The sequence below is a fragment of the Plecotus auritus genome, assembly GCF_963455305.1.
Source record: "Plecotus auritus genome assembly, chromosome: 3".
In the NCBI taxonomy this organism is placed as follows: Eukaryota; Metazoa; Chordata; class Mammalia; order Chiroptera; family Vespertilionidae; genus Plecotus; species Plecotus auritus.
Window position 1 is genome coordinate 200753295 of NC_137772.1, and position 19257 is coordinate 200772551.

Consider the following 19257-nt stretch of genomic DNA (forward strand, 5'->3'; position numbering starts at 1 on the left):
ATGCAAATGAATGAAACTGGATTACAGTTTGTCCCAATGTACAAAAATTAATTCAAAATGGATCAAAGATCTAAATATAAGACCTGAAACAGTAAGTTACATAGAAGAAAATTTTAAGGACCAAACTTATGGACCTTGGTCACAGAGAACATTTTATGAACTTGACCCCAAAGACAAGGGAAGTAAAGGCAAAAATAAATGAATGGAACTGTATCAAACTAAAAAGTGTCTACACAGCAAAAGAAACTGACAACAAAGAGGCAGCCAACCAGATGAAAGATGATATTTACAAACAGTAGCTCCAAAAAAGGTTTAATTTCAAAATATATACAGAACTCAAAACTCAACACCAAACAACCCAATCAAAAAGTGAGCCGAGGACCTGAAAACACACCTCTCCCAAGAAGACATATGAATAGCCAATAGATATATGAAAAGATGTTCAACCTCACTGGCAATTAGGGAACTGCAAACCAAAATTACAATGAGATTCCACATACCATCTTACACCTGTTAAGAGTGGCCATTATCAATAAGACAAGCAATAACAAGTGTTGGAGAGGTTGTGGAAACAAGGAAATCTCATCCACTGCTGGTGGGAATGTAGACTGGTACAACCACTATGGAAAGCAGTCTGGTGATTCCTCAAAAAATTAAGAGCTACCATACAACCCAGCAATCCCTCTCCTGGGTATATACCCAAAAAAAACCTCAAAATCATGTATTCCCAAAGATACATGTGCCCCTATGTCAGTGGTCAGCAAACTCATTAGTCAACAGAGCCTAATATCAACAGTACAACAATTGAAATTTCTTTTGAGAGCCAAATTTTTTAAGCTTAAACTTCTTCTAATGCCACTTCTTCAAAATAGACTCGCCCAGGCCATAGTATTTTGTGGAAGAGCCACACTCAAGGGGCCAAACAGCTGCATGTGGCTCGCGAGCCACAGTTTGCCGACCACAGCCCTATATTCAATGCAGCATTATTCACAGTGGCCAAGACATGGAAACAACCAAAGTGTCCCACTATAGAGGACTAGATAAAGATGTGGTACATAGACACAATGGAATACTTACTACTCAGCCTTAAGAAAGGATGAAATAGCATCATTTGCAACAATATGGACAGACCTTGAGAACATTATGCTAAGTGAAATAAGTCTGTCAGAAAAAGCTAAAAACTATATGATCTCACTTGTATGTGGGATATAAAACAGAAACTCCTGAACACAAAAAGCAGTGTGGTAATTGCCAGAGTGAAGGGGATACAGGGAGAAGGGAGTCCTAATATAAGGTAATAGGAGAACATTTGACTCTGGGTGGAGGATATACAGATCTTGTAACATAGAAAACACACACCTAAAACCTATATGTTCATGTTAACCAATGTCACCCCAATCAATTTAATAAATATTTAAAAACAAAAAAATTTCATTATTGCAGAATCTTTAAATAGCTAAATTTGTCCTTGCTATTAAATTTTGGAAAATTAAATATTTTTTACTGAAACCTACGTAAGTGGCAAAACCATACAGAAAAGCACAAAGTAAGGATAATGGTTACCTCTGTTGGAAAGGGAGAGAGATGCCATTAAGGAAGGACATAAAACAGGCTTGTAAGATTCTGAAAAAGCTCTATTTCTTAGCCTGGTGGAGAGCTCAATGGTGGTTCACTTTATTATTTTTTTATTTTAAAAGCTACTCCAACTACATGCTGAAGAACTACATACAACTTGGGCCATATACAAGAAAAGAGTCTCTTACTATTTTGGGGATTGACCTGCCTAACAGCAGGAGCCTGCATAACAGTTCCTCGCAGGGGAGCCTGAGCTGTTGGTGCAGGAAGAGTTGTATAAACCACTTGGTTTGCAGGAGCTCTTGGTACAGAAAGTCTCGTGGTCACCTGAGTTGCTGGACGATGTGTTACATTCACAGTGGTTGGAGCTAATCAAAAGCAGAAAAATAAAATACAGTACAATCTATGTTCAATGAAGATTATTAAATGTTAATTAACTTTGTACTAACTCTAATAATAGAGATATAGAGACAACAGTCTCCTTTTGCAATCTTGATAAAGCCAACCAAAATTAATATTATTACTACAAACTTCAGAGAAAAAGAGCATCTCAACCCTGTCCAATGCCCTTTCCACTTTTTTGTTTTTCCTCACCTGAGGATATTTTCTCCATTGATTTTTAGAAAGTGGAAGGGAGGGTGGGAGGAAGGGGGAAAAAGAGAAACATTAATGTGAGAGAGACATATTGATTGGCTGCCTCCTGCACATGCGCTGACTAGGGCCAATGATCGAACCTACAAACCAGATATGAGCACTTGAATGGGAATTGAACCCGAGACCCTTCAGTGTGCAGACGGACACTCTGAGCCACAATGGTCAGAGTGCCCTTTCCACTCTTTAGTTTAACTACTTAAAAAGCATGAAAGAAAAGGGTTAGACTCGAAATTACTAACTTATAGGAGTTACTTAAAAGAGCAGATTTTCCCTCCTCTATGTTAAAATGTTCTTAGCAGAGTGGAATTTTAGGCTCTCCAGACTATCTGCAAATGAGTATAATCCAAGAGTAACTCTGTATTTCCACAGTTCAAGAAAATGGTTGGGTATTATAACTGACAATTTCTTCAGGTGAGCCAAACCATCTCTTTATTTAAAACAATAAAATATCAATTAAAATACAGACTTCTTCCTTCTCTACTGTGGCATTCTTCCTAATCTATGGCACAAGAGCATTAATGCCTTGAGTGATGTTAATATATATTTGTCAAAACTGAATCCTAAATGTTCACGCACAGCATGAACTACAATTATGATTTTAGGAGTTAGCTTCTTGTTAATAACTCTCTGAATTAGGATCACGTTTTACAAATAACCATATATTAACTTTATAATAAAAACAATTAACAAATCTTTCATATAGAAAAAAATGGGTCCTATAAATAAATTTGGAGGTAAATGCTGGGTACAACAAAGATAAAAAAGGTTTCTTTACTAAAGACTCCTTAGTCTCTATATATCCTAATTTTTTGAGTTAGAAAATGAAGACAGTCTTTAGTCCCCATTTTTGTTACCTATACTGCATCTGGGTTTACATAATGATATTTCTTTCTAAATTAGGTGACTGTCATTTTAATTTCACTGGAAACAATTCCATGTGAATTCAATGTTTTCCTTAATGAAAATTGTGCTTATGTAAACATTTTGCAGATAAATCTATAAGCAATGGTTTATTGTATGAAGAAAAAATATCTTGATTGGCTTCCAAACAGTTTAGGAGATATAGGCTACACCTCGAAAATGTCTGATTTACAGCTTCTTAAAGGTGCAAATAAAATATTAGTGTTTTATCTCCTATTGATAGTGTTAGGCCACTTAAAACTAGTTCAAGTTAAGAATTATTTTTAAATTCTTATTTAATTAGTCAATTATAACTTTCTTGGTTATAATAAGAATGAACCATTACACCCATCCTTCCTAAGAAAGGATATTCATTTCTGCTGTTTTCAGTAGCAAATGACAAAGGCATATAGTTTAAGCCTTCTATATAACAGTTCTATGTAAGTGCTGCTACTTAATGACAGGAAAAGTAAGTTATACAGCATTCAAAAGGCACGTTATCTTCAAAATAACAATAAGAATTTTTTGTCTAAATCTTTCAACTTGATTCCATAGTCCTATTTCACTGTAGACAAAACTAAAGTTTTAGTTTAATGATTCAGCAAGTTTACCTGTAGGTAGTAAGTGTATTGTTGTCTGAGATGGTCCACTTGTTGGCACCCCAGATGGTTGAAGAGGTGGTGCTGGCTGGATAGGTTGCAACGGTCGAGACACAGACTGAGAAGAATTCATGGCTGACACAGGAGTGTGAGTTAGCTTTTTAGTGTCTGTTAATTAGAAGTGAGACGTTATGATTATTGATAGAAAAAAATTAGAAACACAGGATTTCCTTTAGGGGTAAATTTACTTTTGCCTGCCACCAAGTCACATTTACCGCTTACAAGACAATTTCTTTCTATTTAACTATGTGTATTTATCAATTTGAAAACCAAGTCAGGACCTTAAATAACTCACTGTTGGTACTATCACAGATCCTAATTAAAATGTACAAAAATACAGTTTTATGTTTTGACTGTTTTTTTATAAAACAATTCTTTTTCTGAACTCAATACAATATCATGTCAATTAGAATAATTTCATTTCCTACATTAATATCTCTCTCTCTCTATATATATATGTGTATATATATATATATATACACACACACACATATATATATATATATATACACACATACACACACACACACACACATATATATATATATATATATAAAACTATATCAAGGACATTCTCCTAGACAAATACCTATAAACTGATGAATTTTTCACCAAAGATCTTGAATTCCAATTACTCTATTGTTGCTGATTCTCTTGCTTAACACAGATAACTATTTACACTATCCAGTCTTTAAAATATAATACACATAGAGTGTCTATCTCAAAAAAAGTCTACAATAGCCTATGAAATTAATGTTTGCATCTCAGAAAAAGCCCTTGAAAATAGGTAACCACTATATGGTGTATTATAAAGAGGGTAAGCCAAAACCTCTGCTATCCAAAATGATTCCCACTGATTTCTGTCCTATGGAATTCTAAAATGTAAATAAATTTCTATGTACACAAAATTATAAATTGTAAATAAAATTTAAGGCTTTAGCAAGTAAAATTTTATTTTATTTTCTTTCTTTTTTATTTATTTATTTTATTAAGGTATTATATGTGTACATATCTTACCATTGCCCCCCCCACCCCACTCCCATACATGCCTCACCCCCCAATGTTTTGCATCCGTTGGTTACTCTTATATACATGCATATAAGTCTTTCAGTTGATCTCTTATTTCCCCCACCTCTCCCTAACCTTACTGCTGTAATTTGACAGTCTGTTTGATGCTTTACTGCCTCTGTATCTATCTTTTTGTTCATCAGTTTATGTTTTTCATTATCCCCAAATGAGTGAGATCATGTGGTATTTTTCTTTCATTGACTGGCTTATTTCACTTAGCATAATGTTCTCTAATTCCATCCAGGTGCCTACAAATGGTAGTAATTCCTTCTTTTTTATGGCAGCATAGTATTCCATTGTGTAGATGTACCATTGTTTTCTGATCCAGTCATCTGCTGACGGGCACTTAGGCTGTTTCCAAATCTTAGCTATGGTAAATTGTGCTGCTATGAACATAGGGGTGCATATATCCTTTCTGATTGGTGTTTCTAGTTTCTTAGGATATATTCCCAGGAGTGGGATTACTGGGTCAAATGGGAGTTCCATTTTCAGTTTTTTGAGGAAACTCCATACTGTTCTCCACAGTGGCTGCACCAGTCTGCATTCCCACCAGCAGTGCACGAGGGTTCCTTTGTCTCCGCATCATCCCCAACACTTGTCGTTTAGCAAGTAAAATTTTAATTGGGTGCTGATGGAGAACAATGCACCTTAGAATAAGATAATTTAAGGTACATTCAAAGGTGAAAATGGAAAGAGACCCCATGAAGCAGAGATGCTAGAAAGAGAAACTGCAAGACCACTTGATAATACACGTTTTTCTTTTAATTCAGAATAACCCTACCTGTGTCCTCTCAAAAATAACCTGTATTTATTTTTGCCCTCTAGGAATTCATTATACTTAAGCTTGTCTGTGAAATAATAGTGAAAAAATTACAGATAACCTGAAACTTTTTAATAGCAATACTGGTAGAATTCAACCTTGACAAATGATGGCATAAATCTTCCAAAATTAAAGCAGTTTTACACCAAAAAAACCCCCTGACTTTCCTGTCCCATAATCAATTGTATAACCACTTAACTTTGTTTTCTTAAAAACAAATTAACTATCTTACCCCCTAAAATGCAATTTTTTAAATGTTTAGGTTTTTAAAATTTAATGTCTTTAAGGTAATAATTAACTTAGTACCTGATGATACTCGATTTTCCACATACATTATAGAATTATCACCAGAGTTTTATAGCTATGTCCATGAACAAAGTTATTTTGTACATTGAAATAAGTTTGAAAATTACTTTATATTTTGAATCATTGAGAATTATATTATAAATTAGCAGAGTAAAGGTTTAGAGAAGTCTGTATTAAGAAAAAACATTAGGGGGGCAGGGGTGGGGTAGAGGGAGTCAATGGGGAAAAAGGGAGACACCTGTAATACTTTCAACAATAAAAATAAATTAAAAAAAAGAAAAAAATTTTTTTTTACTAAGCATTTACCAAGCATATTTAACCATGAAACTTTTTACTCATAGAATGCCTATTAAAATGCAGAAGAATAATTTGGAATATTGGGTAATATCTATCCAATACTATTTCTAAATATTGTAACTCAGAGCAATATTGGGTGTGCATGCTTTCTAATATTACTTTCATTTTCTTTTAAATAACACTAAAGGAAATTAATTCAAATAACCAAATTAAGTATATATACACTTAAAAGTACCTAGATAAAAACAAACACGCACAACACCATTTAGAGTCAGAAGTCCTGGGTTGAATTTCCACTTCCTTTACTGACTCATACTCTATCAATCTATCCTCAACTCTCAAGTGGGCATTGCATGGTTATTACAAGGATCATGTGAAATAACTGATATAAAAAGAGAGATGTTCCATAAGTTAAATATTCTCCTAATTGCTCCATTTCCCACTATGCCTTTTCATATTCACTCAAGATTTGATTTCTATTTTTTAATTCTAATCTAAAAAACTCTCATCCTAGAGAGGATACAAATACACCAAGAATAAACTATCTTCACTGAGTATTATATTGGATTAAGAGAAAAAAATGGCACCAAAGCATCACTTAGTATGATTACTTATATTTAAATACCTTGTGACGCTCCACTCTCTTCATCATCCATTGTAAGATCAATGACACCACTTGAATCACTTCCTGTGGCTTTTCCACTCTGAAAAACGACACACTTTCATTTTGCAAAAGAAACTTTGGCAGACATAAAGGAAAAATGAAATAATACTGAGGAGAAACGAGGTTAATGAATAACCTGGTTCAATGATTGCATGACTTTCTCTTGTGGGCAGTAACTTGCTGTACAGGCATGCAGCTGAGGGGCAACAGGCTGTACCATGCAGCCCAGTGTGTAGTAAGCTATACCATCTACGTTTGTGTGAGTATTCTCTATGATCCCCTAACGACGAATTTCCCAGAAGGAATCTCAGTTCAGTGGAGCATGACCGTAAATGCTAATCATAATTACTTTGATATATTACACCGCAGATTAACTAAAATCAATTTTTCATCTGCAAAACTCAAATTTTGTGAAGTTAAAGAAAACTATTTCTTCAGGTTACAAAATTCAGGCCCAATCCCTAGACAATGATATAAATTCTAAGTCCTACAATTATAAACCTTTCTATGACAATGATTTTATAGAAAGTGACTTGTTAACAAACACGACAAATCTGTAAAATTCATATTAAAAGTACTTAAAACCTCAAAGAATGTAACAGAATCTAGTCACCACCACATATCTCTAAGGGTCACATTTCAAAATTTACTAAATTTTATATTTATCAAAAACTGTATATACAGTTATAGTGAGCCAGTGGCCAGCCCCGCCCATCTACTTGGACGACCTACCGCAGCCACTCGACTTCACGTAAAAGAAGCTCCTGATGCGGTTGAAGGCCGGGGCCCGAGGCCCCCACCGCCCTGGCCTGGGTCCCGATAGCCTGGCCTTCACCCCGGGTGAGCCTCTAAGCTTCGACCGTGGCAAGCCAAAGATGGCTGCCTCACCCCACCCCCACCCCACCCCACGCCACCCCACGCCACCCCCACCCACCGCCCGCCAGGCCCCACAACCTCCAGCTCGCCTCTGCCTCTACCTCCAACACCGCCTCTGTCTCCAAACCTGGAGTTCTGTGAGCTGGAGATCAGAATTACGAGGCAGGCGATTAGGATTAAGGAGCTGGAGCTGCTTACCATCACTGGGGACAGCTTCGACTCCCAGCGCTGTGCGTGGCTGTGCGTCTCTGTGCGTAACCACCACGGGGCTGCCCGAGCCCACCCTTGCCAGCCTTGGCTCCCCGTCCTGGGCTGCGTGCCCTCCTATCCCCTCCCCCACAATATGGCCTCGGGCTCAGACTCGAGCACCTAGAACTACCGGATCCCAAATCGGTCCTCCGGGACCCAGACTCCCCAATCCTGGATTTCAACCAACTCTGTTCCCCACCGCAAATCTGGACGTCACCGACCTTTTGTCCCCAAATCCACCTTCCCTCCATCCTGAGTCCTCAGGGTATTCTGGACTTAGAGCCCCCAAACCTGGAACTCCATCCACCACACCGCCTTTGTGAACTTTAAGCCTCCTGCACAGTAATACTACTACCCCTGGAGCTCCACCCACCACAGATCACTCCCTGTAGATACCGGAGATTTAGTGTTTATATTAAACTCATGTCCTGATGGGAGGTGGGGGAAGTAGGTGAGGGTCAGTTAAAGTGTCTGCAGGGAGCAGATGGGAATAGTGGGACCCAGGTGACCCTCAAGACAACAATAACAACAAAACCAACAACAAAAATTACTAGACAAATATGCAAAGACCAGAATACAACCAAAGACAAAAGGTAGTTAATAGAAAATGGTTCCAAGTGAAGCCAGATTTTGAATTTAGCAAAGACTGCAAAGTAGCTGTTAAAAATATATTCAAAAGCCTTAGCCAGTTTGGCTCAGTGGATAGAGCATCTGCTTGCGGACCAAAGGGTTCCCGGTTCAATTCCCATCAACCGAAGGTACCATGGTTGCAGGCTCCTCCCTGGCCTGGGTCCTCATCGGGTGCATGCAGGAGACAACCAATCCATATGTTTCTTTCACATGGATGTTTCTGTCTTTCCCTCTCTCTTCCACTCTCTCTAAAAATCAATGGAAAAGTATCCTCGGGTGAGGATTAAATATATATATATGTATGTGTGTGTATATATATATATATATATATATATATATATAGAGAGAGAGAGAGAGAGAGAGAGAGAGAGAGGGAGAGAGAGAGAGAGAGAAAGGGGGGGGAGAATTAAAGGAAATATATTAATGAGTGTGGAATTAAGAAGTAGAAACTGAAAAACAAAAATGAAAGGGAAACAGGAGAATTAAGATAAAATGTTTTTAAAAAACCCCAAAAGATTAACACAAAATAAAGAAAAAAAAAGAAACCACATCGAAACAAAATTTAGATGAAACAAATTTTTAAAATTATAAAACAGCAGACCTAACTACAACCGTATCAATAATTATACCACGTGTAAATAGACTAAAATTTCCTATCAAAATACTGAGATTGTCACATGAGATAAGACATCAAGAAATAATGTTGTTTCTTTCTCCTAGGCATTCACTTTAAATATGAAGACATAAATACACTGAAAAAAATAAATATAAAAAAGCTACTGTGACCATGTAAATATTAGCCAAGATACAAAGAGGGAAAATTCATAATAATAAAATGGCCTATTTGTCTATTTCTTCCATAAATTTGGTAGCCTTCATGTCATGTTTTGATGCTCTATTATAAGATGCATATTTTCCTATAATGTATACTCTTTAATAGGACAAGAAGGTCTACAATAAAATCTAATCTGCTATATTTTTATTGGTCATAACCTGACATACAACTTATTATCTATTATTACATACATATTACAGGTAGTTTCCTGGCTATGTTTTCTTCTTGAGAAATAAAATTGGTAATTATTTCAATAATTATTAATAGCAATTATAAGATTATAGTTGACACTATTGCTATAGGGCTCTGTGCTAAAAGTTTTATATTGATTAACAAATTTAATTTTTATAGTAATCCTCTGAAGTGGGTAATAGCATTAAGTATTAAGTAACTTGCCCAAAGGCTATCCACTAAAAAGTGACAGGAGCCAAGCTGTCTGACTCTAGGGCTTATTATTTCTATGCCACTAGGAGCAGATTTATCCATATACATATACATAGGTACCTTTATATTTTTTCTGACATCACTTCTGAGAAAACGTATCTAATCAGAGAAATCACACATTTACATCTGCATTTACAAATCTTACTAAAGTTCTCAATTTGAAACTATTAAAAAAAAACCTTAGTTGTTGTCAAGTAGGTTTTATACTAAGAATCTATTTTATTAAAAACTATCTAATAGTGTATACTTCTCCAATATGACCACTCTCATTAAGGCAACACTAAGAAAACTTCAAGAGAGGCTTGTTTTTTGTGTGTTTTTTGTAATGAAACAAACAAAAAGAGCATATATGAAAAGTTACAGTAGGGCACCTCAACAATTGTGAAGCAAGTTAACACAGTGCACCTGGTTGTTCACTTTTTGCACAACTCTCCAAGGGAACTTGGAACTATAACTGAGACTTGGTTAGCTACCAAGAATGTGGCCTTTAAAAGTTTCCATTAATGATTAATAATTTTCTTTTATACACCTCGAAAAGTAAAATTTGTCATAGTGGCTTGTCAAGATTGATTCGCACAAACATCAAGATTATTGATGTATGTCTGATTTTACTATTGGGGTTTTGAGTTCGGACTGGTTACATAGAAAGATATTGCTATAAGACAAGCCCTCTAAAATACTTCAGACCTTGAGAGTCAGTCAGGCTTCTTTGGGCAGAGACTCTTGGTACATGTCACTGAAGTTAATAATAAAAGAAAAAGCACATGCTATGTGATGATGGATAGGGGAAGATTTAGAAGCTTGTGTCTAACTCAGGGGTGGGCAAACTTTTTGACTCGAGGGCCACAATGGGTTCTTAAACTGGACCGGAGGGCCGGAACAAAAGCATGGATGGAGTGTTTGTGTGAACTAATATAAATTCAAAGTAAAGGAGCGGAGGAAGAGCAAGAGAACCGGATAGAACAGCCGGATCCGGCCCGCGGGCCGTAGAGTTTGCCCACGGCTGGGTTAGGGGGTGATCAGGCTGGCAGGCAGAAGCAGTTAGGGGCAATCAGGCAGGCAGGCAGGCGAACAGTTGGGAGCCAGCGGTCCCGGTTTGTGAGAGGGATCCCAGATTGGAGAGGGTGCAGGCTGGGCTGAGGGACACCCCCCCCCCCCCGCTCTGCCCCATGCACGAATTTTGTGCACTGGGCCCCTAGTATTAAATACATTAATGATGTATTATATGAAATGAGATATGTGAATAAAATGTATGTTATAATAATACATTCTACATGAAATATGTTGACAAATAATTATTTGGAGGACATTAGAGAAATCTTCATTCAATGACTACAAAAAAAGATATTTTACATATTTAAAGAGTTCCTAACTAGGTCTGATTAAACAAAAACCATTTCCATACAGGCCATTCAGATTTCCTTGAAACTCTACTAACTTTAAAGTGTTCAACTTAGTAAGATTTGTTACAGAAAAAAATAAGTTAGCCATAAGTAATCAGAAAGGGATATTCTAAAGAATCACAGGCTGTTTCACACTATTTTCTATTTGCCACTTAGGCAAATAGCTGGACTGTCAATTATATAAGCCAAGCAGTTAGTCAATATAATAAACTAACATTATCTCTAGGAGAATTACTAAGCAAAGAAAGTCAGTTCTTGTACAATATTACAGAGAAGCTGTTTGGAAATCTTTGAAGAGTTGTAAAGAACACAGAATAATTTTCATTGTATTAAAGAATATTGATAGAAATCCATTCTCTCGTGGACTATAATTAGAATTTTAATTTGAAAGGAAAAATTTTAATAAGAAGGAAAATCTTACCTGTGATGTGCTATCAGCTGCTTTCTTAACAGAAGCATCTATTGTTTTGTTTGTCTGGTTTTCTGAGGAGTCAAAATTTAAAAAGTCAGCCATTTTTAAAAGCACCTAAAAATGTGAAAAGTTGGGTTGTGCTTTATATATATAAACATGCATACGTACACACACAAACACACACACACACACACACACACACACACACACTTATAATTTAAATAACTATAAGAGATTTGTTACCCAGCATGAACCTCTCTTTGACTTAAATTGTCTCTAGGCTAAGTGTTAATTATTCAAAAGAACAACTGATGGTGGCCAGATGGGATGAGGGTTTGGTGAAAAAGCTAAAGGGATTAAGAAATACAAATTGGTAGTTACAAAATAGTCATAGGGATATAACATATACCATAGGGAATATAGTCAATAATATTGTAATAACCATGTATAGTGCCAGGTGGTTACTAGACATATCAAAGAAATCACTTCATAAATTATATGAATGTCTAACCATTATTCTATAACTGAAACTAATCTTACCTAATAAAAGAGAAACATGCAAATTAACCATCACTCCGCTACGCCCACAGCCAATCAGAGTGAGTATGCAAATTAATCCAACAAAGATGGAGGTTAATTTGCATATGCAGGCGCAGAGCGGTGTGAAGCCTGCTATGAGGGGAAGGGGGGTGGCGGAGGGAGCTACTGGAGTGGTGCTCCAGACAGAAGCAAGGACTTGCCGGCTCCGGGTGGCCAGGGAGCAGGTACTTGCTGGCTCCCGGTAGGAGCGGGGACATGCCGGCTTCGGGCGGCCCGGGAACAGGGACGTGCCAGCTCCCGGTAGGAGCGGGGACTTGCCGGCTCCTGGTAGGAGCAGGGACATGCGGGCTCCAGGCGGCCCAGGAGCGGGGACTTGCCGGCTCCTGGGCAGCCAGGGAGTGGGGACTTGCCAGCTCCTGGGCGGCTGGGGTGGGGAGCGAGGACTTGCTGGGTCCCAGACGGCTGGGAGTGAAGCCAGGGGCCTATTCTTGCACGAATATCGTGCAATGGGCCCCTAGTATAAAATAATATTGAATGTCAACTATAATTGAAAAAAAAAGAATGCATACAAAATGTAGTTAAAAGAAGAGTTTAAAAGATTTTAAATTACAGATACAATCAAGCTCTCCTTTTGCAATACTTCAAAGTACACATATATATACATACATAATCATATAATATGTCATAGGGGAAAATATACAACAGAGAAAACAAAGAGCAATCAAGCATTGCATAGTAAACTATAGAGAGCAGAACCTATTTTTAAACTGTTCAAATTTGGAAGATGTGAGTGATGAGCAAACAAATGGGTAGGGAAAATATGTGATGTTTATTTTCCTTTTTTAAGCATATATTAAGTCAATAAGATACTTTAAAATAAATTCGTTCTATTCATATATTCCTGGCAAATGTATTATAAAATAATGCTTGCTACAAAGCCTAAATAAAAAATTCACCCAGATCAGAAAAATTCCTAAAAGTTAAATATGAATGCTAGCCTCTCACTCAAAAACAAACTCTCTCTCAAATCCCATTTTAACAACATAATTTCTTATGCAACTAAAAACTTACTAAAAATAACCTCCAGGATATTCTATTTACTTTGTTTTTCCAATAATGCTAGCCACTTCTACAAACAAACACAAAAGTTCAATTATCTACAGATCATTAGTAAGCTTTAATTTCTATTATTAAATCCACACAGTGACTTACCAATTCTTGGGGTAGTAGTGCTGCTCTGTTCTGCAGGAGATGAAGTACTAAAAGCAGAAATTGGAATTTTCATCTGTATAGGACCACGATTATTTGATGGACTGTAGAGTCCTGATGGGCCTACTGTGGGTAAAGAAGTCCTTGTGGCTTGTACAATAGAGTGTGCTGTTGGAACAGCCTGTACAGCAAGTGTTGTTCCTAATGGTGCAGCACTGGCAGGAGAGTTCCTTGGAATACTAGAACCGGGCACAGAAGTAACGTTGTTTGGTTTAGTAGGATTTGGCAAGGATGGTAAGGATACTGGATTTTTGGTGAGACTGCTCACTGTAGGTGGGCTCTGTACAGAAATGAATTCAACGTTGCCAGATGGTTGATTAGTTACTAAAGTCCCAGGATGGCTCTGTAGGAGTTGAGGCTGGGAGGATACCGCAACAGGTACATGCAAAATCACTGGTAATGATTGTAAAGAGATTGTAGGTTGGGGATTTCCACTAGGCACCTGAGTAGTAGCAACCACTGTAGCTGTGTTGGGTGCAGGAAGAATTGATGTCAGAGAACCCGAAGTCACTGGAGTCTGCAATTTAGGTTGACTACTGACAACTGTTGGAGGAGTGATGAGATTGGTTGAAGACACTATAGAAAGAAAAAAGAAATCTCAGTTTAAATGGCTATCTCCATTTATCAGCTAGGATAATATAACACAATAAAAACTTAATGGATTACAGTAGATACAGTAAAGTCCTTCATAATGAAATTTTTTCCAGATTTAAATTCTTGAACTTCTTAGAATTAAATTTTTAGAAGCATTTTGCATCTATGATCAGTTTATTATGAAAAATCACATGGTTTATGACTAATGTGGAGGACTGCTATCTCCTTATCAAAACTGTCTGAAAATTATTGTAATAACTATAGCATAACTGAAAAATTGGTAATATTGTCTAGATATTTTTTAAAGCATTACAAATGCTTTGGGACACTAGCAATATATAAACTCAAATAGAAAGTCTAGTCAGCATCATCACTATCAATGAATAGGTAAACTTGGTCATGTATTTTACCATTAGGACCATATGAAATTGGATCTTCAGATCAAGTTGTATTGAATTGCCTGGGAGAGGAACTAGAGACAGAAGGCTGCCTATACTGACACTCTTAACATTATATAATACTAGAGGCCCGATGCACAAAATTCGTGCAAGGGGCTCAGCCCTTGCAGCACTGGCTGCCTCATGGCCCTGCCCCCTGCCCACTGGTCATTTCGGAAGGTTGTTCTGCTGTCTGTCTAATTAGCATATTAGCTCTTTATTACATAGGAATAGAGGCCCGGTGTACGAAATTCATGCCCAGGAAGGGTCCCTAGCCTGGCCGGTGATCTGGGCTGATCGGGGCCTTCCGGCCGCCGACTGGGGCCTTCTTTCCCCAGCTGCTGCCCAGGGCCTTTCTTTGTTCCGCGCCGCCCCCTGGTGGTCAACACACGTCATAGTGAGTGATCAAACTCTCGGTCTCCCGGTCAAACTCCTAAGGGGACACTTTGCATATTAGCCTTTTATATATATATATATAGATGGAAGATGGCAGAGTGTAAATGGGAGATGAAATAAGGGAGCTAGATGGCTAAGTGTCTTTCTCATTGATTTGTAGTCTTTCTTCCAAAATCACAGGCATACTTAGAGCACCAATTTTCAAGGTATGGTTCGGGGGATACTTGGGGTAATTGAGACCCTTTCAGGAGCTTGCAATATCAAAACTATTTTCTTATCAATAATAAAACATTATTTTACTTTTTCACCATGTAGATATTTGCACTGATGGAGCCAAAGCAATGCTGAGTAAAACTTCTGATACTTCAGTACAAAAATAAAGTAGTGGTACTAAAATTATCACTACATTCTTTCCATCACATATTCACAGTAAAAAGCAAACAAAATAGCCCTATAGGGCTTGGCTCAGTGGATAGAGCATCAGCCTGCAGACTGAAGGGTTGCAGGTTTGATTCCGGTATCTCTCATCATTGATGTTTCTCTCTCTCCCTCTCCTTTCTTCTCTGAAATCAATAAAAAATAAATAAATAAACAAACTACTATTTGACTTTCAAAGAAAATATCCACAGTTCTCTAAAAGAGCTAGCCTTTTCTAACCATATATTTATATGAGGTGGAATTTTCTTCATATATTTCAATCAAAACAACAAACTAAAACAGAAGGAATGCATATATAGATATAAGAATCCAGCTTTTATAGGGCATCTTAATGTTTTAAGTGAGGTAAAGTATAAAAATGTAAGACAATCCTACTCCTTTCATTACTTTTTTAAGCTTAGAAGTTATTTTTCATTAAAACACGTGTTACAAAATAAGGTGTTAATTATTTTTCATTTGTAAATCCTCACCCAAGGATATTTCCCATTGAATTCTAGAGTGGAAGGAAGGAGGAGAGACAGAGAAACATCAATGTGAGAGAGACACATCAGATGGTTGCCTCCACACTCACCCGACCAGGGCCGGGGATCGAACCTGCAACTGAGGCACATGCCCTCCGCCGGAATCAAACCTGGGAAGTTCAGTATGTAGAATGACACTCTATCCACTGAGCCCAACTGGCAAGGGCAGTGTTTATTATTTTTTAATGAATAAGCAAACATTTTTTAAAAATTTTATATCCTTACTACAGTAAATATCAATTAACATAACCCACATAAACAAAAACTTAGGAATTCTTAATAGGTATTTTTTTTTAAGATTATACAGGGATATAGTGACTAAAAAGTTTGAGAAACACTTCAGTGGAGATTTCAGTTTCTGTATTTCCATGCATTTATGGAATTCTAATCTATCCTATTTAATAAAAGGCTAATATGCAAATTGACAGAATGGCAGAATGACTGGTTGCTATGATGCACAGTGACCACCAGGGGGCAGACACTCAACACAGCAGCTGCCCGCTGGTGGTCAGTGTGCTCCCACAGGTGGAGCGCCACTCAGCTAGAAGCTGGGCTCATGGCTGGCGAGCACAGCGGCGGTGGCGGGAGCCTCTCCCGCTTCTGTGGCAGTGCTAAGGATGTCCAACTGATAGCTTAGAGCAGAGCAGGCCTAAGCCATCAGTCGGACATCCCCCAAGGGCTCCCGGACTGCGAGAGGGTGCAGGATGGGCTGAGGAACCCCCCAAGTGCACGAATTTCGTACACTGGGTCTCTAGTACATATATATAAAAAGCCAGCCACTGTAAAACAGTAATGACCAGAACAACCAGTCGCTATGACGCCCACGGCGGCCAGCAAACTGCCCGATCAGGGAGTGGGGCTGGCCAGCCTCCTGCAGCCCCTCCCCCCCAGCTGGCCCTGCCCCCGATGGGCCCCTACCACCCCAATAGGCCCACAGCCCCTCCCTCTGGCCGGCCCCACCCCTGATAACCCCCCCACCCCAATAGTGGATGGGCCAGCCGGCCAACCTCCTTCAGCCCCTCCCCCTGGCCGACTCTGCCTCCAATGGGCCCCCACCCCCTGACTGGCCCACAGCCCCTCCCCCCAGGTGGTCCCATCCCTGACTGCACCTCATCCCAATAGGGGGCGGGGCTGGCCAGCCAATTTCCTGCAGCCCCTCCTCCCATCCAGCCCAACCCCACACCAATTGGAGGTGGGGCTGGCTGGCCTCTCCCCTGGGCCCTGACCTTTGATCGGCCCCCCCACCCCATTCAGGGGTGGGGCAGGCCGCCCACCACCCAGAGCTCCTCCCCACAGCTGGCCCCACCCCCAATCGGGGATGGGGCCCACTGTCCAATCGCCCTCAGGCCCTCCCCCAAGCCAGCCTGGCCCTGATTGGGCCCCAATCAGGGTGGGCTGGCCAGCCAACCTCCCACCATCTCCTCCTCCTGATTGGCCTGGCCCCAATTGGGGCTCTGTCAGCCGGACCCCACCCATGCACAAATTCATGCACTGCGCCTCTAATCTACACTAATAAAAGAGAAACATGCAAATTAACCATCACTCCACTACACCCACAAGCCACGCCCACCAGACAATCAGGAGTGAGTATGCAAATTAACCCAACCAAGATAGCAGCTGGCCACGGAGCTGGAGCAAGCAGGAGGCTTGGGTTGCCCTGGCAATGGAGGAAGCCAAGCTTCCCACCTGCCCTGGCCGGCCCTGGCCTCCGCTCAAGGCTACAAAGTTTCAATTATAGAAGATAAATAAATCCTAGATACTTGCTTCCAGCTGGCCCTGGCCCCCTCTCAAGGAGGCACTGAAAAGATAAAAAGAAAAAGAAAAAGAAAAAAAAGGAGTGGCTGGGACCTTGGGTCTCTGGGGGGTGATCAAGCCAGGATGGGATGGCAGGGGCCATTGGGGGTAAGCAGACCAGCAGGGGGGCCAGTTGGGGATGAGCAGGCCGTCAGTAGGGGTCAGTTAGAGGTGATCAGGACCAGGCGGGGCGGGGGGGGGGGCGCGCCAGTTTGGAGTGAGCAGGCCAGCAGGGGGGGCAGTTGGGGGTGAGCAGGCTGGCACAGGGGGCAGTTGGGGGTGATCAGGCTGGCGGGGGGAGGGCCATTTGGGGGTGAGCAGGCCGGCAGGCAGAGTGGTTAGGGGCAATCAGGCAGGCAGGCAGGCAGGCAGGTGAGCGGCTGGAGCCAGCAGTCCTGGATTGTGAGAGGGATGTCCGACTGCCGGTTTAGGCCCAATCCCTGTAAACCGGAAGTAGGACATCCTTCAAGGGGTCCCAGATTGGAGAGAGTACAGGCCGGGCTGAGGAACACCTCCCCACCTCGCCTGTGCACGAATTTCATGCACCAGGCCACTGTTTAAATAAAATTATATACTTAAGCATTCAAATTTAGATCAATATGCTCAGTTTCTTAGCAAATTTCATCCTTAAAAGAAAAGAAAACCAAAGCATTCAATTACACTAAGAAAATGTATTTCAGTGTTAAAGAATATTGTTACCTGTATTCACAGGGGTTTGAATGGATGGTGGTGTACTCTCGCTTACATTTCTTTTGGACTCCAGCAACTGTCTCACTGTACCTGTATTTCTATGAAATATATATACATAAAAATAGTCAGTCATAAATATAACATTGTAGGGAACATCAATTTATGTATAGATAAAGCAGTGGCCCATAGGATAAAAAGAGTGGCTAGACATAGGTATTGCAGCATTAAACTTCAAGTGAATGCACTGAGGGAAAACTAACACATAGATTTCAGAATACTAGGGGCAGGAGGGGAGGTATCCTATGGCATTAGGAAAGAGTCTTCCTCTTATACTCTAATGTCCTCAATACTTTTACCTGAAAACCAAATGTAGGTCCTAAAATCTGCAGACAGTTTTTATCACCCCTGACCAAAGCATTTCTCAGTTACTTGAGATAATACTATTTAGTACAAGTGATAAAAGAAATCTGCAATGACCGAAGAAAGCCTTATAATAAATTACCAAAACCAATATCCACAAATGACCAATTATAACAAAGCAAAAAGGAAGGAAATACACTTAATTCAGTATACCACTTGTCTCTATACAAATACATAAGATTAGATTCCAAGATGTTTCTGCAAAATAAAATCAGAAACTTTTTCTCTTATTATTTTATTACTTTATTTTTTAAAAATCTTTATTGCTGAAAGTATTATCAAAAAAAGGAAGTATTACTTATGTCCCCTTCCCCCCGCCCCACTGACCCCTTCTAGCCGACCCACCCCTCATCCCAGGCCTTCACC

General features: G+C 39.4%; 1 protein-coding gene across 3 annotated transcripts in view; it reads right to left on the minus strand.

Annotated features, from left to right (window-relative positions):
* The window catches only part of ATF7IP (activating transcription factor 7 interacting protein), a 118999-nt gene that overhangs the window by 21698 nt on the left and 78044 nt on the right, over positions 1-19257 (minus strand). For all 3 annotated transcript variants that reach the window (XM_080662690.1, XM_080662688.1, XM_080662689.1), the window contains exons 8-13: positions 18481-18569; positions 13545-14177; positions 11802-11863; positions 6905-6983; positions 3741-3896; positions 1764-1943 (exon numbers count right to left, since the gene is read on the minus strand). In XM_080662690.1, the coding sequence (XP_080518816.1) occupies positions 1764-1943; positions 3741-3896; positions 6905-6983; positions 11802-11863; positions 13545-14177; positions 18481-18569 (1199 nt within the window). The remainder of the gene's footprint in view (positions 1-1763; positions 1944-3740; positions 3897-6904; positions 6984-11801; positions 11864-13544; positions 14178-18480; positions 18570-19257) is intronic.